At 40.4% G+C, this 25,283-nt stretch overlaps 1 protein-coding gene across 5 annotated transcripts in view; it reads left to right on the top strand.

Annotated features, from left to right (window-relative positions):
• Window positions 1–22,761, top strand: part of NF1 (neurofibromin 1) — an 84,255-nt gene extending 61,494 nt beyond the window's left edge. For 4 of the 5 annotated variants that reach the window (XM_072353789.1, XM_072353787.1, XM_072353788.1 and 1 more), the window contains 19 exons: window positions 571–764; window positions 1,219–1,359; window positions 1,555–1,834; window positions 2,915–3,129; window positions 3,284–3,345; window positions 3,472–3,586; window positions 4,405–4,506; window positions 5,298–5,438; window positions 6,003–6,129; window positions 6,497–6,628; window positions 7,164–7,299; window positions 8,104–8,261; window positions 9,244–9,366; window positions 10,060–10,187; window positions 10,909–11,009; window positions 11,662–11,804; window positions 11,936–11,982; window positions 12,700–12,916; window positions 17,720–22,761. In XM_072353789.1, coding sequence (XP_072209890.1) covers window positions 571–764; window positions 1,219–1,359; window positions 1,555–1,834; window positions 2,915–3,129; window positions 3,284–3,345; window positions 3,472–3,586; window positions 4,405–4,506; window positions 5,298–5,438; window positions 6,003–6,129; window positions 6,497–6,628; window positions 7,164–7,299; window positions 8,104–8,261; window positions 9,244–9,366; window positions 10,060–10,187; window positions 10,909–11,009; window positions 11,662–11,804; window positions 11,936–11,982; window positions 12,700–12,916; window positions 17,720–17,862 — 2,705 coding nt within the window. In that variant the 3' untranslated portion in view covers window positions 17,863–22,761. The remainder of the gene's footprint in view (window positions 1–570; window positions 765–1,218; window positions 1,360–1,554; window positions 1,835–2,914; window positions 3,130–3,283; window positions 3,346–3,471; window positions 3,587–4,404; window positions 4,507–5,297; window positions 5,439–6,002; window positions 6,130–6,496; window positions 6,629–7,163; window positions 7,300–8,103; window positions 8,262–9,243; window positions 9,367–10,059; window positions 10,188–10,908; window positions 11,010–11,661; window positions 11,805–11,935; window positions 11,983–12,699; window positions 12,917–17,719) is intronic. The other variant, XM_072353791.1, reaches the window with a different exon arrangement.
• Window positions 22,762–25,283: the final 2,522 nt, after the last annotated feature.

The raw sequence follows: 25,283 nt of genomic DNA, 5'->3' as shown, positions 1-25,283 counted from the left end.
ATCTATTGCTTTTAATTCAGCAGAATTGAGAATGTTGCAGAACAAAAACCAACCAACCAAACAAAAGAACTTGGTGAAGTTTTGAGTTCTAGCAGATACCTTAAGGAAACAGTTAGTGTCTTTCAAATTTAACCCTTTCAGATTGATGATCTCTCTCCTACCTGGTACTGCTATTCTGCCTTTGCTATCTCTGTTTTCCAGACATAAAATAGCTCTGATCTTACTGCTGGGAGCTGATTGGAATACATTCTCAAGATTAAAAAGAAATTGTCTTTAATCCCACTTCATACTAAGTGTACACATCTTTGTCACACGTCCTAATCTACTAAAATGTCAGAATCTCTGTGCTAGATTCAGACAGACGTTTACTGGATGTTATTACTAATAATGTAGTAATTACTAGTAATTACTAATAGCCTTATGAAAGCTGTGTTTTGGGGTATTGTTTGCTCAGATCCGATAGTCATTATTTTAGGTGGAAAATGAAAGGAGTAATGCTCGCAAATAACTATTTACCTGTTAATAGGAATCAACAGTGATCCCTATGTTACAAAGTGAATTTTATTTCAGGTATTGAACTGAAACATCTTTGTCTGGAGTACATGACTCCTTGGCTGTCCAATCTGGTCCGATTCTGCAAACACAATGACGATGCGAAGCGCCAACGAGTCACTGCTATTCTTGATAAACTTATAACAATGACAATAAATGAGAAGCAGATGTACCCTTCTATTCAGGCTAAAATATGGGGAAGTCTTGGACAGGTACAAATTCTGCATGATTTCTTGTAATTTGTTTATAAGCAGATTATAGTGTTTTCAGTCACTTACATAAGGATAAAGTTTTAGACAGACTGGATCTTGCTTATTTCCCAGAAGTATGTTTTGGGTTTTTTTCTACCTCAAATCCAGTTTCTTCTCAATAACTGCAGCATTTTATGAATAGCTGTACTTTGAAGCAGAGAACAAAACAAAAGTGATACCGTATCATACTTCTGCAGCTGTGAAGCATTTTGATCTGATGCAATTCATTTTACATTTCTAATATTTCAGTAGGCTTTTTCCAAAAAGACAACAAGTCGCTAGGATTGCTGCTTCTAATTATGGTGGCTATGCACCTTCAACTAAAAAACACAAAGATTTACTTATTCAGAAGGTTATTTACCGTAGAAAAATTATGTTAACCAAATAATAACGAAGGCTTTTTTGTCTCTACCAGATCACAGATCTCCTTGACGTAGTGCTGGACAGTTTCATCAAAACTAGTGCCACAGGGGGCTTAGGATCCATTAAGGCTGAGGTTATGGCAGACACAGCAGTAGCGCTTGCTTCTGGAAATGTAAAATTGGTTTCAAGCAAAGTGAGTTCCCTCTTTGCTTCCTAAACAGTAATTTCACCTTTAGATAACGTAGCACTGAGGTGCTTTCTGAGGACTCAGCAGTAATGGAACAAAAAATATATATATATAGAATAACCGCAATGTTAATTTGTAACTGATTTTACTGAAATTTTGAGCTCTGCTCTTTGTTCCACACAATGGTTGCTCTCTTTTCAGGTGATTGGAAGGATGTGCAAAATAATTGACAAGACTTGTCTGTCTCCAACTCCCACTCTGGAACAGCACCTGATGTGGGATGATATTGCCATTCTAGCACGTTACATGCTGATGCTCTCCTTCAACAATTCTCTGGATGTGGCTGCACATCTTCCCTACCTCTTTCATGTGGTTACTTTGTTGGTGGCCACTGGACCCCTTTCTCTCAGAGCTTCCACTCATGGCCTTGTCATCAACATCATTCATTCTCTGTGCACTTGCTCACAGCTTCATTTTAGTGGTAAGTTCTAAACAGATTTTTGATTGATTGCTTTTTCGTTTCAGAAATACCAGAGTTATCTGTCACTCTTTCAACAATTCTGAGCTTGAAAATACTGTGGTGCTGTTGAGCTTTTGTAGAAACTAGAATAAGGGTATGAGCCAGAATAACTATGAAGGGAGAGTTAAAATGTGGCTGGTTTTGAGCAGGTGTGCAGTATAAATTGTAAATGGGTCTTTGAAAAAGGGAACAAAGTAAGTACCGATAAGTTCCTGTAATGCAGATTAAGGATAAAATACATCTGTGCTAAAACTGGCTGATGTACATCTTTTGAATAGTTGCATAGTGTGGTAACAAATATCAGTTACATAAGAACATTTTGAAACTGCATGGTTAAAGCAGGAATGTTGCATACAGCTGTATTACAGCAGTCCTAAAATGTGTGAGATAGCAAGGATACAGCAGTCACAGAGGTACAGTGTAAAATCAGGATGGATTTCGTGAAAAAAAATCAAGAAGCTTATGTAATCTTGTGTTTTTAAATATCTGAAAGCTCCTTTTATATCTATGTGAATGTGTGCATAGACACAGACATTTGTATTTAAAGACAAGCCTTCCTGTTTAAAAAGTGAGTTTGAAGTACACCGTAACGGAGCAAAGTTCAGAACTGTAAAAATATGCAGTGCCAGTCCCAGGGCCTTCATTTTCTTCTGATCTAAGTGACTTAATTGCAGTGGGAGCCAAAGCCAGAATTGAACTGCAGTTTGAACTTACAATAATGTTGACCTTCCAAACCAGGAGCACTCCGTGTTTCTGTTTACCTAACAAAAATGAGGAAAGGCCTCAGAGAATCACATCTTTAGACAAATTTGTTCTTATCTATTTTCAGACTGCATTTCTCTCATGACTGCTTTCAGTGGTCTGTGCAACAGGCCACAGTTGTTCTGGCATGTTCTGAAACAAGTAGCAAAGAAAACAGTATTGAAATGTGCATAGGTTTATCATCTGCTTGTGTACTTGTGGAGAATGAGCTTAAGTGTGTTTAAAATGTGAATTGTATGTCAGTGTTTTACGTCTAATGTGTAAAACTTTATTCAACAGAGGAGACCAAGCAAGTTTTAAGACTGAGCTTGACTGAATTTTCTCTGCCTAAATTTTATTTGCTGTTTGGAATCAGCAAAGTGAAATCAGCTGCAGTCATAGCATTCCGCTCCAGCTATCGAGACAGGTCATTTTCACCTGGCTCCTACGAGAGGGAGACTTTTGCACTGACCTCCTTGGAAACTGTTACTGAAGCTTTGTTGGAGATCATGGAGGTACGTGTTTCAAAATGAAATGCTGCTTATTCTACAACGAGCAGCAGTGACATGATAAGGAACACTTCCAAAAACTAAAATAACTGAACATTCTGAATTAAAATAATACATTTTCTTTATGTTCTGTATGTTCAAACAATGTCATTCTTTTTAGGCTTGTATGAGAGATATTCCAACATGCAAGTGGCTGGACCAGTGGACCGAACTAGCTCAAAAGTATGTTATAGATCTCAAAACATAACCCCTAACTGCCTGTGTAGTACACTTAAACTTTTCAGTTTTCCATTGTGCAGCTTGCCTGTTGTATATTCATTTAATGTAGTGTACTCTGTTTCTTCACAGGTTTGCATTCCAGTATAATCCATCCCTGCAGCCAAGAGCACTTGTTGTCTTTGGCTGTATAAGTAAGCGTGTGTCTCATGGACAAATAAAACAAATAATCCGAATTCTTAGCAAGGTAGTATTTGGGTCTCTGTTTGTTTTCCTCTCTGACTCATAAAGTAACTCAATTTTTTTAATATTCCTATTGAATATAAAACTCAGCATAATTTCACAGTAAATGCATTCTTCAAGCATATTCTTCTACAGAGAAACCTGATGGGAAACTGTCTTTGTAGGCCTGGCTTTTCATGTTAAATTAGTTTGGTGACAATAAGTTTATCAGCAGCTACTTCTAGAGTAACATTAGTTTTCAATACTGAGTTTAAAATTTGGGACACTGCATTTAGATCCAGAAGAGCCAGTATTTCAATAAATGAGAAATTTTCTGGCAGTGCAGCTACCTGCATGTGTGTTATTCTTTTTTTTCTTCTTTTTTAAGGAAGTTAACAATGTGTAGCAACTAAATTCAAGAAGAAGCAGAATGTTTATATGAGAAAACATTAAACATACTAACTAGCTTAACTAGCTTTGCAATTATGTCCATATTTTCAAAGAAGGTTGTGTTCTATAGCAGCTGAATAGTGGTAAATTTCTTTAAGTATTTTTATGTGGACATAAAATTTAACTGTGCGGTGTCTGAACTGCAGAAGAGCCATTCTGTAGCTCTTGCACTCTTCTCTTTAAATAACCCATTGCGTGATTGTTTACAACAATAAATAAATGTTGGTGTAAATCTTCGTTTCTAAAACTCCTTTCAGATTGGTTTAAAGGGAACTCAGGCTTTGTAAACTAATTGAGAACCACATTATAGTTTAGAGCTTTCATCTTTTCACAAAGCAAAATCTAATTATGGGTTCCGTTTTCTTCTTATTATTCTTTTTTTTCTACAAAAAGGGTCTTGAGAGCTGTTTAAAAGGCCCTGATAATTACAATAGCCAAGTTCTAATAGAAGCTACGGTTATAGCACTCACCAAATTGCAGCCTCTTCTTAACAAGGTAAGCAACTGGATTTCTGGAGTAAACAGAATGTATTTTGTAAGTGAAAGTTATAATTACAAGTATAAACTCAAAAATGTAAGTAAGTCTTGTGGTATCTGACGTTCACACGTTGCTGCTATGACTCACGCTTGAAACACTGCATATGGGAAGTATGTCACAGATGTTCATATGTGCAAAAGCTTTAAAAAGACTTCAGAATGTACTGTTCTGCTTCATCAAACTGGGCCATAGCAATATACGCAAAGGCTGCACCACAGTTTGTGTTCATTCTTAACATGGATTTTCCATCTTGGCTTTCAAATGTGCAATTGCTCATACATCTTTCTGATCAAGCCTTGTAATAAGTTTTGATGATGTCTTATGTGATATTAATGTAGCCATTTGATGTTACTTTGGTGAACTGATCAGCATATCAGAAGGTACACCATCGATGAATCACTTCAGATTTACCTGTGGAGTGGCATTGTCATGCATACCTAAAAGAACACAGTTCTATGGCAAAGTTCTGAAAGGGCTTCTAGAGAATATGGATGTGTCTGCAACTCCTGCTTTGTTGATACCTTTTAAAATATACTTAATAAATAAATAAATAAATAATATATTTTTTTCCCTGTCAGATGTATTTGAATGGCTGCTTTAATGTGCATATTTGACTTTCATTCACATAGCCAAGGACTTTAAAAAAAAGTTTAAAATTAACGTAGATTTGTTTCACTCTTACTTGGTTGCTTTGCACTGTCTTATGTGAAAGTAGAATCGTGACCTTTTCATTTCCCTTCTCCTTCTAGGACTCCCCTATGCACAAGGCCCTCTTCTGGGTAGCCATGGCAGTACTGCAGTTGGATGAGGTCAACCTATACTCAGCAGGTACAGCACTGCTTGAACAGAATCTGCATACCTTGGATAGCCTTCGAGTGTTCAATGATAAGGTAAGCAAGGCCTCTGCTAGTAATCCGCTGTGATTAAACGTTAAACCTTAGTTCCTGTAAGCAGTTAGTTCTATTCAAAAGAAAAAATATAAATATTCCTTGTCCTGGTGAACAGTTAAAACTGAAATTTGCATTGCAAGCTGTTTACTTTTGTAATATCAGCAGTACACTGTGATGTAGAGATGGCAGCCTAACTATTCTGTCCCAAAATGCAACTGAGAAATACATAGATGTATTCAAGTCAGAAGTGCAGTCAGTAGGTTCCTGTACATTCTTAAATTACCATGTTTTGTCACTGTTCTAGTTTACTGTGATGAGTAACCTTCAATCAAATAGGATGTTCTGAAGAAATTCATAATGGGGGCAATGAGGCCCTGGCACAGGCTGCACAGAGCAGCTGTGGGTGTCCCATACCTGGGAATGTTCAAGGCCTGGCTGGGACCTGGGCAGCCTGAACTGGTGGGAGGTGTCCCTGCCCATGGCAGAAGATGTGCACAGAGGTCCCAGCCAAATCCACTCTTTGATTGTATGAAATATTTTTATGTCTTATTTTCTCTGAGTCAGAGCCCAGAAGAGGTGTTCATGGAGATCAGGAGACCACTTGAATGGCACTGCAAACAGATGGATCATTTTGTTGGGCTCAATTTCAACTCTAACTTCAACTTTGCACTAGTGGGGCACCTCCTGAAAGGTAAGAATGCATGTTGCTGCTCATGTGTGAAAATGAATGTGTAGTTTCATTTGCTACAGTACATTACTTCTTTCTCCTGGAATACTTTCTGTGCTTGCCTGTATCTGCTCACTGTAGATTGATTTGTGAGATAATAGAAGCAATATATGCACAGACATTTGTGATTGTGCGATTTTGGACTGAGGGACTGAATTAGTAGCTTTGAATGTGCCATTTCTGTTAGTGTTGTACTCCCTTACCATATGAATGAAGTGTCCTGAGAACATGCTGGAAAATAGTTATAAATGCTTTTTTAAAATATTTATGCTTTGTAAATATGTTCTAAAAAATTAAATATGAGATTTGGTGCTTAAACCTCATTTTGCAGGGTACAGGCATCCTTCACCTACCACTGTAGCAAGAACAGTAAGGATTCTACATACACTACTAGCTCTGGTTAACAAACACAGAAACTGTGACAAGTTTGAGGTGAACACCCAGAGTGTGGCTTACCTAGCAGGTAAGATTAAACAAACGTTCTTCTGAACATGGGTTAACTGAAAGGGAATGGGATATTGTGGGAATATCTTCTGGTGTTGGGCTAATGACTCTGTTATCAGTATAAAAGGAACTTGTAACTGGAGATGGACGAGAGTCTGGGTTAGGCTGCTGTGCGTCACTGACGCAGTGTGGTCTGAAGGCTTGTCGGTGCAGCACCTACTGGGCAACGTCCAGAATGCTTCAGGGAGACTGAAGGTGTTTTGGTTTAAATTCTAAAGTGTGTTTTTCCTTACAGAATTTACATTTCTAGTTGTCTAGAAACAGAAATCATGGCTGTATGAGGGCAGATGATTAGATCATGGAATTCTAGTTGGTTTGAGAATACAGTTATTTTTTTAATGACCTACTTCTAATCTGTACATTTCAGTAAGGTGTAATTACATCTCCGTGGTCTTTTTTGTCGTAAGTAGAAACTTCAAGTAGATGCTTACATTCTTCACCGTATTCCTGACAGAAAATTTGCACCAACTTTCTTTGATTTTATTATTTTTTAGCTTTGCTGACAGTGTCTGAGGAAGTTCGAAGTCGCTGCAGCCTAAAACATAGGAAGTCTCTCCTGTTGACAGATGTCACAATGGAAAATGTTCCTATGGATACATATCCCATCCATCACAGTGACACTAGCTATAGGTTGGTTGTCTATCTTTTCGAGAATAAAAGTTACCCAAATTTCAATGTCTGTTTTCATTACTAAGTCATCTAAAGGTGAGCTGCAATAAGTAGAAAACTAAACCCCATGTTCATTAAATCTAAGTTAATATTCAGCTGCACATTGGTGGTACCTGACCAATATGCTCCTGTGGTCAAGAATCATAGGGAAATTTGTGTATTGAGTCCGTAGAAGTAGGATTTTGAGATCTGCAAAGCAATTTCAGACTTCAGTTAACTGCTTTGGAGATACTTAAATCTTTATTGATAACCCTCTCCTATGAGACCTAATCTCGCTTCGTTCTTCATTTGCATTTTAGAATAAATTTTTTTGTCTTTTTAAGAAGAAAGGACATGCCAAGTGATTGCTTGATTCCTGTCATTGGAAAACTTTGACATCTTATCAGCTGTCCATATGCAGCCACTGGAGTAAGCTAGGAAGTCAACCTAGAAGTGCCACGCAGAGTCAGTTTTTCTCAGTACAGAGCACTTTACTCAGTAGCTCTGTTTTTAGTATCCAGTATGGAGCAGCAGATAATAAATGTCTTACGTTTTGCCCTATAGGCAGATTCGCTTGTGTTCTTGTTGCTTTATATTCAGCTCTTCAGCATTAGGTTCGTACCAGATTGTCAGTTTTGACTAGCTCAGACATTTTTCTAGCAAAATAATTACTTTTTATTGATACATATTTCTGCTAGAAAATAAAGGATACCTTGGCTAGCTGAAAAATTAATATCTAAATATGCAAAAGTTTTAAAGACTTTCTTAATTTCTCTGCACTTTCAGGACACTAAAAGAAAATCAACCGTGGTCATCGCCAAAGGGGTCAGACAGACATCTGGCTGCCAGTTACCCGACAGTGGGACAGATAAGCCCTCGAACACGAAAGTCCATGAGTTTGGATATGGGGCAGCCTTCGCAAGCAAACACTAAAAAGCTCCTAGGTTATTAAGATTCCTGATTTACTAATTTGTCTGCGGGATACTCCATGAAATGTTACTGGAGAAAAATTGTATTTGTTCTGACTTCAAGTGCTTATTCTTGATTCAGAGAAATGCACGTGATTTGTACAAAATGCAAATAGAGGACACTACAATTGAAGAGAAATAATTTAGTTTGGTTTGCGTTGGTCAGGAAGATGGAAATGTTACTCAGAATGTGCATGCTGAAGTGATTAAAAAAAAAAAAAAGATATTTCAGACACTAAAGGTTCATAGTGTCAGTTTTCTGGGGAACAGGCTCCTTGGCAAGGTCTGTTGTGTCAGACCAAGGGGCAGTGGTTTCAATCTATGAAGGAGGAGATACAGTTTGGATATAAGAAGGAAGTTCTTTACAACAAGGATGGTGAGGTGCTGGAATGGGTTGCCCTGATAAATGGTGGTGCCCCATCCTTGGAGACAGTCAAGGTCAGGCTGGACCAGGCTCTGAGCACCTGGTGGAGCTGCGGATGTCCCTGTTCACTGCAGGGGGATGGGACAAGATGATCCATAAAGGTCTCTTCCAACTCAAAAGATACTATGAAACAAGATCAGTTCACCACATCACTTATGGTTACTGTTCTACATTGTAGTGTACATGGAAGAAGAGAGACATTTCTTTCATTACAATCCCGTTACTGCTTCCTTTCCAGTAATCACATTTTGGCATGTTTATTCAATGTGATGTGTTGACCAGGAAACCATAGCATGCCCACAGCTTACATACTTGAATAAATTGCATGCTATTCTCATATGCATTGTGAAGCATTTTGGAAACTGTGATGGAGAGCGGCATGGTGTAACCGTAATTTCTCTACCATCTCTGAAAGCAGTGAAAATGTCCCCAGATTCCTACTGACATGTTGCAGATAGGATAGTAGCCAATCAGAAATACTTAAAGTATGGATTTAGGTTTAATGTTTTTAATTTCCTGATAAATTGTTTTTAGGTACAAGGAAAAGTTTTGACCATTTGATATCGGACACAAAGGCTCCTAAAAGGCAAGACATGGAATCTGGAATCACAACGCCTCCCAAAATGAGGAGAGTAGCCGAAAATGATTATGAAATGGGTGAGAAACAGGACTAACATTTTCAGAATAACACTAATTATAAATGCTTTGTATTTATATACAAAGGATTGTTTCCAAATTCAATGTTTATTTTCTTAGGTTACTGCAAGGTCAGGGAGAAATACCTTAATAATGGCTTATGGAGAGTGTAGGCTTTCATATCACTGGCAATTGAGGTTTGAATTAGAGTTGCTCAGTTTGCAGATGCAGGATAAGGGGCAGCTATAAAGTCCTATATACAGGAGTGAAATAAGTAAAATTCGGCTTTTTGTGGCTTACTGAGCCCTAGCTGCAGATTTTGCAAGTGGAATCTGACATGATGCCTAGAATGCCTCTCTTCATCTTCTCCCACATCTGCTTCCTGTGACCCCATCCCCAATTGCAATGCAAGACCAGGGTTCTTCTGTTGTATCTGATGTCAGTCTGCTGCCTGACGCTGAAAACGTTACTTACCACCCCTGGGCCTGTATTTCACTGAATAGGAAATTGGGGTTATTGTTTGCCATTTGATAATACATCCCATGTGACAGTCTAGCTCTGCTAGTATTACAGCATAATTGTTGCTTTTATACTTTATGAGAAGTCTGGTGAAATCTGAAGTTTGCATATAATTGGACTTGTTATGCAAGATCTGATTCTGTTTTGGTGTAGGTTTATTTCCCTTTTGATTAGTTGGTCTTTTTTGTTTGGCAGAAACCCAGAGGATATCACCGCAGCAGCACCCCCATCTCCGAAAGGTTTCTGTTTCTGAGTCAAATGTGCTCCTGGATGAAGAAGTTCTGACTGATCCAAAAATCCAAGCACTGCTGCTTACAGTTCTTGTAAGCCTCTTTCTGTGTATCATTGTCTGTTACTTTCTGATGGTCTTTCATCGTCCAGAGAAATGTTCCTCGTGGTGGAACAAAATCCATTTTGATCCATTTCACATGGATCAAAATTAGAATGCATTGTGCCACTCCGTTCTTTGCTGCTTTTCTTCAGACTTTCTAAGAATTACTTTTATAATCCCATTAAAAAAAAACAACATGGGGGGAAATTGGGAATTTCCATGATTCTGTATCTGTAGTGCAGAACATGTCGAACACTTGGTTCCTTTTCCTGACAGAATTTTATTACAAACTGATTTTATGTAACAAGAACCTATTTTATGTATAACATATTTTAAAAGTTAAGAAGAGAAAATTGTTAGAATACCAGCACAGTCCAACTTAAACCTTGACTAAACGGCAATATAGCAACCAGTACGTTAGTGCTTTCACCAGGTACACCGATACACTTTGCGTTCCTGTTGTAATGCAGAAAGTTTGTCAAAAACTGATTAGCTAATTCTGGGCCAAAATAGAAGCTATTATCAACTGTTCTTTTTGTTTCCCATGGCATAAAGCAACTTAATTTCATGTCTCCAAATTAATCTTCTGTAATGCTGCTTCTTCTGGAATCCTGAAATCTTACAGACCTTAAACTATAACAACAAGCGAAAAAGCCTGTAACTACTCAGCCTCCCTTAGAAGCGTGCTGATTTAGTCCTTTGCATTATCACAGGCAACGTTAGTGAAGTACACTACTGATGAATTTGACCAGCGGATTCTGTATGAGTATTTAGCAGAAGCCAGTGTTGTCTTCCCAAAGGTCTTTCCTGTTGTGTAAGTATCTGAAGCTGTTTGTGATGACTCTGTACTTGGCCTTCCTTTAAAATGTCTCTGGTCCAGGGCAAGCATGTGTGAGTTGCTTTACTCATTTCTACATTACGAGCTTCACTCTGCCCTTTGCTTGAGACAGATGTCCATCTCAATTTGAGAACATTGCATTCACTTAACATAGGGGAGAAAGGAGTGTTCTTACAGGAATGGGCATCCTCACGTGGCACTGCCACAGGCGGCCCTCTGGAACACATCAGTTCTCTGGGCAGGTTGGCAGAGCAGCCAGGGAGCCTGTCTGTGCAGCCATCCATTCCTACCGAAAGCTTTCAGCATTGCTGCTGCCATTACAGCAGGCTGGTGACTCACTGTGGCTTTGGCACTTATTTGGTACTGTGGAAAATCACATTTCTTTTTGACATGGTCGTATAGTTTTCTATATAAGTCAACACATACAATTTTAGATGTTTTTGTACTAGTTAGACTCAATTTTTTTAATCAGTACTCGAGTGCAGATCAAAACTGATGTCAAGTGTTCTTCCAGATATTCTTTCAATATATTTTTTTAGCTATGGGCTAGAAGTCTTTTGCTGTAAAGTTGTTGAGAACTGCATATTTGTTTTGTGGAAAAAAAATAATCTTCTGTTCTTTTCTTTAGGCATAATTTATTGGATTCCAAGATCAATACCCTTTTGTCACTGTGTCAGGATCCAAATTTGTTGAATCCAATTCATGGAATCGTTCAGAGTGTTGTTTACCATGAGGAGTCTCCACCCCAATACCAAACTTCTTATCTACAAAGTAATTGTTTTTTAATTGCTGAATTCCAAGTTAGATTCCCTAATGCCTCAGCAAGAGAGCTGATGAATTTTGTTGTGTGGTTTCTTTCTTGACTTCGTAAATCCTTCCTAACATTAAGTTTGTTGTTGCAGGTTTTGGATTTAATGGCTTGTGGAGATTTGCTGGCCCATTTTCCAAGGTAAGAGATAAATTCAGGAATGATGCAGATAAGTGATAAGTGATAAAATTGATATGAGCAAGTCAGAAACGTAAGGGTTGCTCTTATGACTGGAAGTTTTTCGGCCTGCAGCAGCTGTTTTGATGAAGTCAATCAGGTTGAAGTTTATTGAAGTTGGATAAAAATAGTCAAGTGGTAGATACAGCTTTTCAGCACCCTAAAGTTTGCAAAGAGTCCGAAGACATGGAATGTTATTCAGAGACTATGGTTTGTTGTCTGCATCTTACTGTTTAAGAGTTCAAATCAGTAAGAGTGATAATTCCACGAGATTAAATTCTATGTTACAGCAGAAGAAATAAAAGCATTGACCATCTGTGCTCCCATTTGTTGCCTCTAGTCATTGCTACAGAAACTACATGAGCAGAGTAGGCAGTGTTCTGGCAGTAAGGTAATACTCCTAGTAACATCTTAAGTTTGGGTGATTTGGAACTTAAGAATGGAACAGCCCCCTCTTCTGGCTGTGCGGTTCTTAGATGTACTAAAATCGCATCTGCGAGTGATCTGTAGTATTACATTTAGACTAATCTGGGAAGGACCCCAAATGGGTTTTCACACGTAGTTGCACCCAGATGCTTTTTATACATTTCAGGCAGAACCATTGTAAACTTACGGTGAGTCAGGGGTGCAGCTCATCGACAGAAAAGTAGGAGGAAGTGACACAACCTTTTTTTTTCCCAGCAAACACAAATCCCAGACTATGCTGAACTCATAGTGAAGTTTCTTGATGCCTTGATTGACACGTATTTGCCTGGAATTGATGAAGAAACCAGTGAAGAATCTCTCCTGACACCCACATCTCCGTATCCTCCTGCAGTGCAGAGCCAGCTCAGCATTACAGCTAACCTTAACCTTTCCAATTCCATGACCTCGCTCGCAACTTCCCAGCACTCCCCAGGTCAGTAGCAGTTGTGGTACTACATAGGTAAGGAAATGTACTGAATTTATAAAGCCAGGTACTCTATCTCACTGTGTTTTTAATATGTTTACACATCAAACATGATTGCGTTCTTGAGTCAAATGACTATTAAATTGTTGACTAAGCTGTTACACTGGTATTTCAGATGCTGGATTTTGTCAAGCACAAAAGCTGTCTCCCAAGTCATTATGCATGGAGAAAATAACATGAAGTACATCTGAATGAATAGCAGCTGCATCTTAACATGGAACATATGCAACAATGAATCCTAGAAAGCTGATAAAGACAAATACATAATCTTGAAATTTTGCAAGGAAAATAATTTCCACTTAGGCAGTACAAACTAGCACATATAGGAAAAATAACCCAGAGCCGTGCTGTGATTGAGAGTGCCTGGACTGACTGTTTCAGTTGGCTACGTGGGATAAAGCTGAGACTCCTACAGGCAGCACCAAATGGGGCTCAGACTGCTTGGAGGAAGAAGGAAAAAAAAGTATGACAGTGTTCAGAAGTGCAGCCATCACTGGCTGCAAATGGAAATGCTAAATTCTGTCTGGCTTGGAGAGAGGGGAATTAAAGAAGGATGCAGAGGTTAAATGTAGCAGCATAGATTTTTGGGGTGAAAAATGAAAAAATAAGACTAAAAAGGTTTTGACATAGAATATGAGACAGAAACTAGAGAAAATGGAATGTAGGAAGAAAACTGAACGTATGTCAAAGAGATCTACCAGAAGATTCTGCTTGAAGTGATTCTGGTTATTGGCTCATACGCTGAGAAAATGCTTTGCTCTTCTTTGTCAAGCAGTTACACAGTCTGATGTTTCTCAAATAGTGATTTAACTGCTGCAATTCTGAACACTGAAATCAATCAGCCTTTTATTTTGGCTTTATTTCTTACCTAATGACTCGAGACCACTCAGATTTGCGTGTGAGACTTAGAGAAGCATGTTGGGTTTTTTGACTCTTTACTGATTGGTTTCTGGTAGCTCTGACATAAGTCTTACTTAGTTGTGCATAGCTCTATTCATGGTTTTTTGACTATTACAAGTTTGCAGAGGTAAGGCGTGCAGAGGTGAGATTGTGTTCTGTGGTGCTCCAGTAGTGTGGGAATGGCAGTTTCCTTTTTTTCGTGCAGTGAGAAGTGACTACAATTCTTCACCAGTCTGAGAACTCAGTTCAAGTTATTTATGTTTGGAGTGATCACTTCTTGATGTATTGATTCTGAGTTCTAGAAATATGCTCTTAAAATTCCTGTCAAAAACAGGACTTGATTTCCAGTCACACGAGTACAAGATGTGTTACATTAAATAATGTTGTCTGAAGTGAGGAGAGAAAATATGAGAGGTATTTTGCACAGTTGTTACCTCTTTTTCTGATACTTAATTAATAGTAAAGTTTCTAGACTAGAGGAGACTGTGGTTGTCATTGTGACGTTGATATTGATTCCTTGTTTTGCATTCCTGCCTGGGACAAGTAAGAAAAGAACGCTGATTTGAAAGGAACTTACTGTTTGTGTCCTCCTTTTACCCCTCACTTTATGTTCTTACATGGAAGGAATTGAGGCAGCTCTTCAATTTTGTTGTTTCTATTCAAGTGTTGCACAAACAGATGGGTTTTGATGAATGCTGGTTAAGAGCCCATCTCCACCAGCAGCATTTGGGAGGAACTGGCAAACTTGTTAAGTGATGCAGGTCTGTAATAATGCATTTTTGATACTGAATGCATGGTTTTCTGGGAGGTAAAATGTTAGCCTCTATGAAGCAAAGGAGATTACTGAGGGATAACTGCTGTTATCACAGGACTTCCCCATGCAAGGCTGGAGCCTGTTAGCTGCTGCTGGTTATCAAGTAGGTATATTTTTCAGTTTGTTTTATCAGCTTTTTCTTGAGATTTTGTTGTTGTTTTTTTGTTTCCCTTTATCAAAAGCTGAAAGGAATGCAAAGGACAGTAAGAAAATTCAGCCATGAGGACTGTCGTGCTTATTTGAATAGGCTTGAGTGCCTTCAGAAACTTAGAAAGTGGTTTTCCAGCATTTCATTTTGTTTCCATATCCCACATCTATTACCCTGCTCCACCTAAGTCAACTTGCTGTTTCTCTCATTTAAACTGTTTCATTAACCAATGCAACTTTGCATAAAACATGCTTTGCTTTTTAGGCTGCTTAATTGTTTCAAAAATCTTGTTCTGACACTTTATACAGCTCCCTTTTGCATTCTCCTTCACTGTGCCTTGAGGCGTCGTGCTGAGGGAGTAAGCAATGAGAGATGTAATGTATCTGCCAATATAGAACCATTGGGAGAAGAACTGCAGGATAGGAAGTAAACATGGGCACTGGGCTGCTGAAGGCAGAACCACGGCTGTGGGGCTGGCATGAGATGTAGGCCCTTCATCTGCTTGCTGTGATAAAACTACTGAGAAAATAAAGTATTTAGCAGTGGTGAATTGAATTAAAGAAACAGTTGGATCCAAGTATGTTTTTTTATTATGTTAACAAATACATTAAATTGCTCATAATGTATTTCTTGAATCCAGAAACAAGTAGACAAGATTGTTTATATGTTTTGTCTGTCATCTGTCCCCACCCCATCCCCCTTGTCATGGACATTATTCACTTACGTTTTTTCTTTCATTCTGTGTTTGTAAAGCTTCTCTGCCTTGCTCTAAATCTGCAGTTTTCATGCAGCTTCCTCATCAAGGTACTCTCTACTTCCATCATATTTGCACGAGATGCTGCTTGATCTGCTTTAGGGTTGGGCTTGTGGCATGAGAAGTGTTTTACTAATCCTGAATACAGGAATGGCTTCAGTGTAAGTGCTAAGCTGTTGCATTTCTCGTGTAATGCAAGTAATATTTACTGGTGTAGCGTCAAATGCCATTCACATCTTCAAGAATAAGATACATTTGGTAATAGTGGAAGCTCAGTGTGTGAAATTGTTCTGCTGCACATATTAAGCTAAAATGTAAAATTATTTCCTGAGCTCTTCAGTTTGACAGGTCAGCTTCAGCATCATTGGTGCTCCACCAGGAAACAGACACCAGTTATTTGGACTAAATGGCAGCAGACAGAGGGTTCATTAAAATGAATTCTCATCAACACCATTTGATTTCTGCTTCTGTGTGGAGAAATAAATAGGTCTGCAGAAGACATTTTTTACTCACACATGCAGGTTGCTTCCTGTTCTCATCATAGCTTGTGACTTCATGAGCTCGCACACACAGGCAGCGGAAAGATGGCAGCCTTCAGACAGCTTCTGAATGTAGTTTTGATTTTCACTGCAACTGTGAATTGGAGGAGAGTAATCACTATTCTTGCTTGTGAGAATCAATTTCTTAGAAGGGTGAAACGTAGAACTGTGGGAGATACTGTTTGTAGTGATGGGATTTTGCTCTAACCTTTTTATTTGCTGTCAGACATCCTAATTTTTGCTTCTAGTTATACTTTGAACCTCTCCCATTAAATTATCATTCCTGCTACTCATTCCAATGCTGTACATGTACTGTAAGTGTTTAGTGTTAAATGTGCCTCAAACATACTCATCGTGTTGCAGAAGTAATGTGACAGCTGCATGAAGATACACAAGTGATTAACTCAGAGTAGGGTTAGCATAAAAGTAATGACTGAAAACACGTCTGCACTGAGCAGGAGTCTTAGCTTTTAAGTCTTCAAATGACAGACTGTATCCAGGGTTGTAGGGCAGTGGCTCATACCCAGTCATGCACTGTCATCTTGTCATCATGAAGTTACACTGGTGGGGTTTGTTTAGGAGGGTTGTTTCGTGTGATTCCTTTAGCACAACACAGTAGAAGTTCCCTTGTCCTGCAGCGAACATCTAAAGCTCAAGAAGAGTACGTGCATTTGGGTAGAAATCCTGGTTTCATTTTTACCTTCTACCTCCTGCCTCTGTCTGGGAGTGCAGCACTTTGGCAACAACAGTCATGAAAATTTCCAGACTCGCCTCTTGTTTGCATAATTGTGCAATTATGTCCAAGGTTTGGCCCTAGAGTTTCTTTACTCTTGATTTGGGAGGGTAGGGATGGAGCATTTTATTTTCAATTACCCTTGTTCATTCTGCCCACAAATACATCAGAGGATGTGCTCTTGCAAGCAAGCAGCCTCGTGCACAGGCAGCCCTGATGCTGCTGTCAGCTGCAGGATGTTGAGGCAGCTCCAAAGCGGAGCACTCTGCCCTTCCTTCTGAACTGGACCTGACTCTCACTGTCCTGTGTGTTACTAATGGAGTATTTGCAGTGACTTTTCCTGTCCTTACGAAGGATAGCACAGAGAGGTGTTGGATCTGGTCAGGGCTGTGCTTACTCTGAACGCAGAGCTGTACATTTGATCTGAAAAAATGATTGTTCATATTACAGTACTGCATCAGATTTCTCATCGTCAGCAGTGAGGATGTGTTACTTCTTGCCGAGAGAGTTACAAGTTGTTTTAAATACTTTGTTAGTTGGATGTCTGAACTGCTTTCCCAGCTGTAGGGCAGCACCGCTGGCTGCTTGTGTTCCCAGAGGCTGTCTCCTCACCGCCACCTGTTCGCATGGCAGACCTGGGTTGTGTCCTGAGCACAGTCACTGAGTGCCACCTGTGTCGCCGTTGCCTGGCCCCATGTGGTCCAGCGGGGTGCCTTGATTCTGGCATCGAGGGTGTCGCAGCATTTTGTCCCGTGAAGGCGCCTACATGCTAACCTGTTCATTTGCAGAAACGTCTGTCCTGAGGGTGCTGAGCCGCAGGGTGGCAAAGCAGGGAAACTAACGTTGGTCTGTGTGTTTTCCCAGGGATCGACAAGGAGAACGTGGAGCTCTCGCCCACCGCTGGCCACACCAACAGCGGGAGGATGCGCCACGGCTCCGCCAGCCAGGTGCAAAAGCAGCGAAGCGCTGGCAGCTTGAAACGTCACAGCATTAAGAAGATTGTGTGAAACTTGGGGTTGGTTTTTGGTTTGATCAGTTTTTGGGTTGTTTTTTTTTTGGGGAAACTGACTGACGTACGTGGGCCTCTTGCAAAGGGCCCCCACCAGTTGTGATGCTGCACTTAATTCTTCAAGTTCCCATCCTGTCAGCCATGTTGCCAGATGATCAACTCCTGAAACATTGCCTGAATTCTAATGCCTTCTTTCTTTTCTTCTGTTGTTTGTTTTTTAATTTAAGCCAGTGTTTCAGAACCGCTTGTAGATCCTGAAGGACTTTGTAGGCAAAGGAGCTGTGAGTTCTTTAACGCTGCAGAACATACCTTGTCCAAATATGAAAGCCATTTCCCATAGACGGTTCTGCCTTGCTTTTGTGATTCGCCTTGTTTGTTTCTTCTCTAAAGGAAAGTGTTAATACTTAATCCTGTTTGCACACTTCTCAAGGTAGTTGCTTTATGACCCAGGGGAAGTTACTATCAGCCTGGTTTTAATTCAAACCTGTAGGATTTTTAGCTGTGGACTTTTTTTTACCATGCTTAAAAGAAACTTAACAGTAGCTGCAGTACAGTGAGCTTAGCCAGAATTGGTCGATTAGATTAAATTCCTAGTAATTAGCAATAAATTGATAGGACAAGGAGGCTTCATGAGTCTCTTCATTCCCCAGACCATAGCTTCAAACACTTGGACTGTATATGGACCAGACTGGATAAACTGGCTTTTTTCCAAAGCAATGTTTTTTTGCCGTACTTTAACTGCACTAAAAAGGTTGTACAGTGGAAAGAAAACCGTCAAGAACTGACTATTACGGTGTCGTTATAGCAGTGTTTAAAATTGAGTGCTGCTTTCTTCCATTTAACGTATGCTTTAGTTTTGCCCTTCTAACAATGCGCACCTTCGAGAAATTCCTGGCAGAAAAACTATTGGGATACGGAGGGGAAAATGTTATTGATGAACTTCCAGCCCTGGGAGGTTGCTTGGCAAAGCTGCTTTTGTGCTGTCCAAGCAGTGCTATAGAAACAGTAATGTTTGCTTAAGGTACACAACTTTGAAACTAACTGACACTTTGTCAAATCCAGGTTATGTTTGAATGTTTGCAGTGCAATTTCTGCTATCGGTGCAGACATCTGCAGTCAGACTTTTCTTGCAGAACTTTCAAGGGGTTTTAGTTTGTAAGGGCTCGTATTTGGGGGTTAAATGAAACTGAAATTGCTGTCACTGTGAAAGACTTGTCAGCCACAGTAATGAATTAGCAATGGGGACTGTGATAATATGCTGCTATGTTGAATGAGGTGTAAAGGTGTGGCACGGGGTGCTGCAGACGTTACCTGCACGGACTGAAGATGTGCAGAGCGTTGGGTCTCAGAGGTGAATAGGCATTCTGACAAAGGCCTGTCAGCCGGGTGCTCATTGTGGGGCTATACACAAATCTACTGCTACAGAACAGTTAAACTTCCTAGATTCAAATCTATGTTGTATGTTAGAAGTTAACAACAATAAATGGCTTTAGAAGGGAAAAAAAAAGTATATCCACTATATGAAAAGGTTAAAATCCTCTAGTGCAATCTTATTAGTGGCTTTCAGTAAATCAAACTCCACAGCTAAATTATTAGAGAATGGTACAATTATAAGTGTTCAGATTTTATTGATACAGCACATAATTCACGTGTATCCACACAGTAACAATGTAACATTTATGTAAATAAAAATGCCTTTATTGTATTGATTCATAAAATAACAATTCTTCTAATTTGTTTACAGTCCTGGAAGAACTATGAACTTAATAAGCTTAATATGCAAATAGTTTGCCAAAACAAGAAGAAAATGTAGAATCGAAATAGAATCATTGGAAAAGATGACAAGTTGTGCAGTTTACCACGTGTTTTTATTCTTGATTGTGTAGGAGCAGCCGTAGAAACGATTCCTGAACTGTTAGATCTATGGAAGGGTTACAAGGCCAGACTTAAATGAAGGAACTGAGCGCTGACTGGTGCCGAGTTTTTGAGCTGCTGCGCATTTGTCACTTGGGAGTCACTGATTTAGAAACCTTTTTCATCTCATACATCAAATCACTAATAGCCACCTTCGGTATCGCTGTTGGTTTGCACCTGATTATGCTGAATCCAGCTATTCCCAGCCCTTCCTGTTTTGCTGAAGACAATGAATTGTAGAATCCTGGAGTTATTCCCTCCATCGGTGGGAGGAAAAAAGAATCTCTTGTCATTTTCTGATACAAAAATAGGATTTTCAGTCATTTCTCCGTGAGCAGATTTTTTTTTAATGATTCCAGATGAACTGCTCTGCTCTGTCTGGACTGAGTGCGTTTGAGAGCAACTCTTCCAACATTCTGCATTGCCTGTATAACAGATGCACCATGAAATAAGAAGTAATGCATTCTTAGAGATACGAGTACGGTGAAACCAAAATTACCTTTTCTGTGAGAACTTAGAACTGCTGTAAGCTCTTGGTCCTGGCTGAAACAAATGATGCATTGATAAAGTCAGCAAAATATCATCTGTTCTGTTTCCTGGGAAGGAGTCGTTTAACATTTTCACTGTGTGGTTGAGTGAGGGACCCAAACCTTCAGAGCAGGGGTGTCAAACATTTTAGGTAAAAAGAGCTGAACTTGAGTGTTACTGCAGACACAGAACCATAGAATGGTTTGGATGGAAGGGGCCTTAAAGCTCACCTTGCAGCCCCTGCCATGGTGGGGCACCTCCCACCAGCACAGGCTGCTGAGGGCCCACCCAGCCTGGCCTCCAGCACCTCCAGGCATGGAGCACCCACAGCTCCTCTGGGCAGTCTGTGGCAAGGCCTCACCACCCTCATTGTGAGGAATTTCTTCCCTTTTCCTGCTCTAAGTCTACTTTTTTAGTTTAAAGCCCTCACCCGTTGTGCTGTTACACTCCCTGTCAGTCCATTCCTGCAGCTCCCGAAGGCTGCTGTGAGGTCTTCCAGAGCCTTCTCCAGGCTAAACAGCCCATCTCCCTCAGCCCGTCTGCACAGGAGGTGCTTCAGCCCTCAGCATCCTCCTGGCCTCTTCTGGACTTGCTCCAGCAGGTCCATGTCTGCCTTTGGGGAGCCCAGACCTGAATGCAGAGCTCTAGGTGGTCACAGCCTACAGCTACAGATGTACTTCAGGGCTATGTTTGCCCTCGTACACAGCAGTACCAGGGTTTGGGAAGTCTGTGCTTATATCAAAGGGGAAAACACCTCCCTTTCATTTGTAAACTTTGATTAGTAAATGGTTGGTCAGTGCCTTACTGTCATCCATCACCATGAAAACCTGCTCCATCTAACAGCCATTGCTGCTGCTTTACTTTTTTGTTTTCTTTCTCACATCCTCCTTTATTTGTTCCCTTTTCCCATTCTGCATATTCTGTGTCGTGCTCTGTTTCATTCCTGTGAGCGCCGCACTCCACCTCTAATCCAGCCTCTTTCACCCCTCTCCTCATCCTGTCTCTCCATTGATGCTAGTGATCAGCAGTCAGTTGCTGATGATGATGCTTCAAGATCGGGCTTGAAACCTGGTGTTAAAGTGGGAGACTCCCAATGTCAGACCTTCCAGTCACTGTTTCAGGCAGCACGCAGCCTACAGTACTTCGGAATGAGAACTTAAATGCAGAAAAATGGGATTGTAACACATGGACCACGTAGCTACACTATGGGGACTGTATGTTTGACACCCCTGGTTTTGAACATGCTATCCATTACGTACTAACTACAGTTCAGTACTGTAAAGATGATTAACATTTTGTGTTTGTATTTTCCCTGACTTAAAGATAATTCAGTAGTATTTGAATAGTACATAACCTACCTGTTAATTATGCCAATGTTTCTGCTTTAATGTGCATGAAGTTTCCAAGAAGAGGAAACTTTTCAGTAAGTATTGTGGAGGAGCACTGGGGAGCATTCCAGGGCTCTCTTCCTAAATGGGTTGTAGGTTTTAGGGCTTTTTCTGTTCCATCCTAAGTTTAATTTTTACAGATGTAATGAAGCACGTCTTACTGTTATGCAACAAACTTACCACACAAAGTCACTTTTAGTGTTGGTCCCACCATTTTTTTTAATGCAGTATATTCACCTGTAAATATTTTTTGTGTAAAATTTGACAGAAAAGTATATTTACTACACTGTAAATACATGTGACGATATATTGTATTATTTTGCTTTTTTTGTAAAGCAGTTAGTTGCTGTATATGTATAACATACAAATTTGATTATTCTAGTGTTAGTCATTGTTAACTACTACTTCTCCTTCCTGCTGTTGCGTTGCGTCATTTAAAAACAAAGCTGTGTACTATAAACTCACACTGTGTATGATATCTTCCTCTTTCCACTTGGGCCTCAACGTCCCCTCGATCCACAGTCCTGTTCCCATGGTAAGCAAGTGTGCCAGGGTGGGCCGGAGCTCTGCTGATTCAGACACAGCTGGTGAGCTTAGGCAGAAGTGGTAGAAGCCTGGTTTCAGGTAACTTGTTCCTCCCATCTTCTCCTCATGTATGTACTTTGCCTTTTTTTGAAGTAAAATGTAAATTCAACCTGCGTCAAGTTGTTTGAAGGTCATTCGCTTATGGGACGGAGTTGGTCTATTCTGAAATGCTTCCTCTGTTTCTTGGAACACGGATTTGGATGGGGCTGAAAGTGAGATTTGAAAAGCTGTTCTCCCTGGGGAAGATGAGAACCAGTTGCCTCGGGGTTTGTCTGTCAGACAAATGTGCTTCTGTGTGGGTGTGATCCTGCAAGGTTCTGAACAGCAGCAAAACTGCCTGTGGATAACTGAGGACAGCATGTGGACAGAACAAAGCCAGCCCCTTGTCATGAATTTCATGTCACTTCAGTAAGATGGTTATAACTGAAAGAATCAGACTTTTTAATGTAAATTCAGTATTTTAATAAAACAGCTGCTTGGCCTTTAAAGAACACAGCAGTATAATTTGTCTATTTGGGCTTTTTTAGCTTAAAAAATTCAAAGTCCCAACTGTCAGGCAACCTTTATGACAAATATATTTATTTCTCTTTTAGGGGAATACTTTTCTACTAAAAATGTGTAAGTACTTATATGCTGCCTTTGTGAATCATTCATCCGTATCAGTAATAGCAGCACTGTGTATAAGAGGAGCCCTAAGAGGTATTTCCTGAAGCCGTGCTAAGTGACTGCTGCTAAAAATGCTGTCATTCCTCTTTTGGACTCCTGACCTTCCCTGGTACTTTTGGTTCAGTGGTAGTGAATGAAAGGGGAGTTATTTTAGCTCAGTCTTTATGCAGTCTTTATGGGGAAAAAATGGCATCCTCAGAGCAACCACTTCTCTATTTGGAAATGGCTTCAGAATCCCTGCCCAGCTGGCACCTCACTGCCGGAATGTTTTACAAAGGGAAAAAAGAGTCTGAGTTCAGAACTTCTTTGATGAAAGGGTACAAATTTTATTCTAGAGTTCAATAAGGGTAAAAGTGTACAAGTAAAACTGCAATTGTTAGAACTGCTGCAGTAAGACTGACCTGCAGTAGATAAGTCCTAAATACTAAGCTGTCTCTGGCCAGCATAAATACTTCCAAGTACCCCAATGGAATAACACGTCTTCCCAATATTCACACTCTAGATATCCCAGATGTTTCATAAAAAAACTGTAGTTCTCGTAATGGTAATGTCAGACTTTAATGTGAATGCCCTAAAAAACAACAAAACGTGCACAGATGTAAAAACTGAAAGCCTTTTCCAGAAGCTGGTGGGGAGGCAGCACAGAGGGAAACTATGGCACAAATATGGAGCTGAATCTGATACCTCTGAATGCTAACATTGCTGCAAGGATCAGCCTCATCTCAGGCTGCTTCACAGCTGTGTGCAGCTGGCTTAAGGAAACACAGCAGATGAAAGCAAGGTGGCTGTGGTTTACCACACTGTGCTGCTTCGACGTCCCGTTCTTCGGCCCACTTTGCTGACCCCAGGGTGGCTCAGAGCCTTTTGTGGCCAAACGCTGTCATGGGAGAACTGCTACATTGAGAAACACCCGCGTGCACAAAATGTAGGTGCAGTCTGGTCCTTCAGCATCCTACCACAGCACCCAGTTCTGCTGCAAGTTGGTCACTTCTGAGATCGTCAAATGCTTCTTATTTTTCTTTCCTCCCTTCAAGCCCATCTGGATTGGTAAGGCAGGCAGCAAACACTTTAACCTGATCAAGTGTATCGTGCTCAGGCACAGTGCCATGGAACTAAGAACTAAAGCTCTTGTTGCTGTGAAGAGTGCTACTGACTATTCCCTATCAAAGCAATGCTGTTCTGTTTCCACCAGTAGCAGCATTGTGGAACATTTGTTTCTGTGCTGCTGTGCTTAACAAGTTCTCAGATGGAAATAAATCCTGGGGTTGTGTGGGTGGACAGCGCAGAATAAAGTTACGATGTTAACTTGTTAAAACAAGTACAGGTTTGCTGCTCAATGCAACAATGAAAACGTTCAGCTGCATCTTAAGTTACAGTCAGAGGATAGCACCATAGTGATGACTAACTCTGTGTTTAAGAAACAGTGAACTGCTAACCTTTTTTTTTATAGCACACCGTCCTTTAGGAAAATGAAAAAGATCTGCTCTGCAGTTTCTGCTCCTGATCAGTGTGCTCAGGGAATGCAGAGCTGGATGCTCAACAGAATGGCTCTGCTGAACTGTACAAGAATTGGTCATCCAGACCGGGGCATTAAAGATGCAGGTAAGTGAAGTGTCGTGTCCTGAAGAGGCAGATCAGAGACAGGCCTGACTGGGGCTGAGTCTTCCAAGCCATCGTTTATTAATTCAGCTTCCCAAGGCAACTTGTGGTTAAGATGCAATATAAGGTGCCAGGTGAGGGTCGCACTGACTGCCTCTGCCTCCTCACCTGTCCTGGGCTCCCTTCTCTGTGCCTTAACTTGCATTTTGTGAAGTGCATTCACTGCTGGCTCTGCCCTCCCTTTCCCTGCAATATCAGCCAGGGTTGTTTTCCCTTTTTGCTGGTTCTTCCAGCTCTCCTTACAGTGAGAGCATGTGCAGCGTTCTGCAGTGTGTGAGAGCCACCCAACTGTCTATAGACAGACTGAACATGGGGCAGAAACAGCAGAGTGGTGGTGAGCCAAAGGAGCCTGCTTAAAAGCAGCACAAAGCATAGGAAGGAATAAAGGCCCCACCGTACAAACACAAGTGAGGCCAGGGGCTGGCAGGGGCAGGACAACAAAACAAGAAGAAACTTACACGTTTCTTCCAAATATTTGGCTGCTGAATTTCTGTGAGCTGAATTACTGCTCTTGGAAGGAGGAGGGGCTGTCACCAGCTCTGCGTATCACGTCCTTTGGAAAGCTGGATGGGATCTTTTCCCCCAGGTGCAATTCTGCTCTGGTCCCTTTCCAGCCAGGGCTGTCATTGGTTTCAGTGCTGGAAAAGGAAAAATTACCGCTGCCCCCTTTGTAACTGCA

The sequence above is a fragment of the Excalfactoria chinensis genome, chromosome 19, assembly GCF_039878825.1.
Source record: "Excalfactoria chinensis isolate bCotChi1 chromosome 19, bCotChi1.hap2, whole genome shotgun sequence".
NCBI lineage: Eukaryota > Metazoa > Chordata > Aves > Galliformes > Phasianidae > Excalfactoria > Excalfactoria chinensis.
Note: the sequence above shows the minus strand (reverse complement) of the source record. Positions and strands in the feature narration are given on the sequence as shown.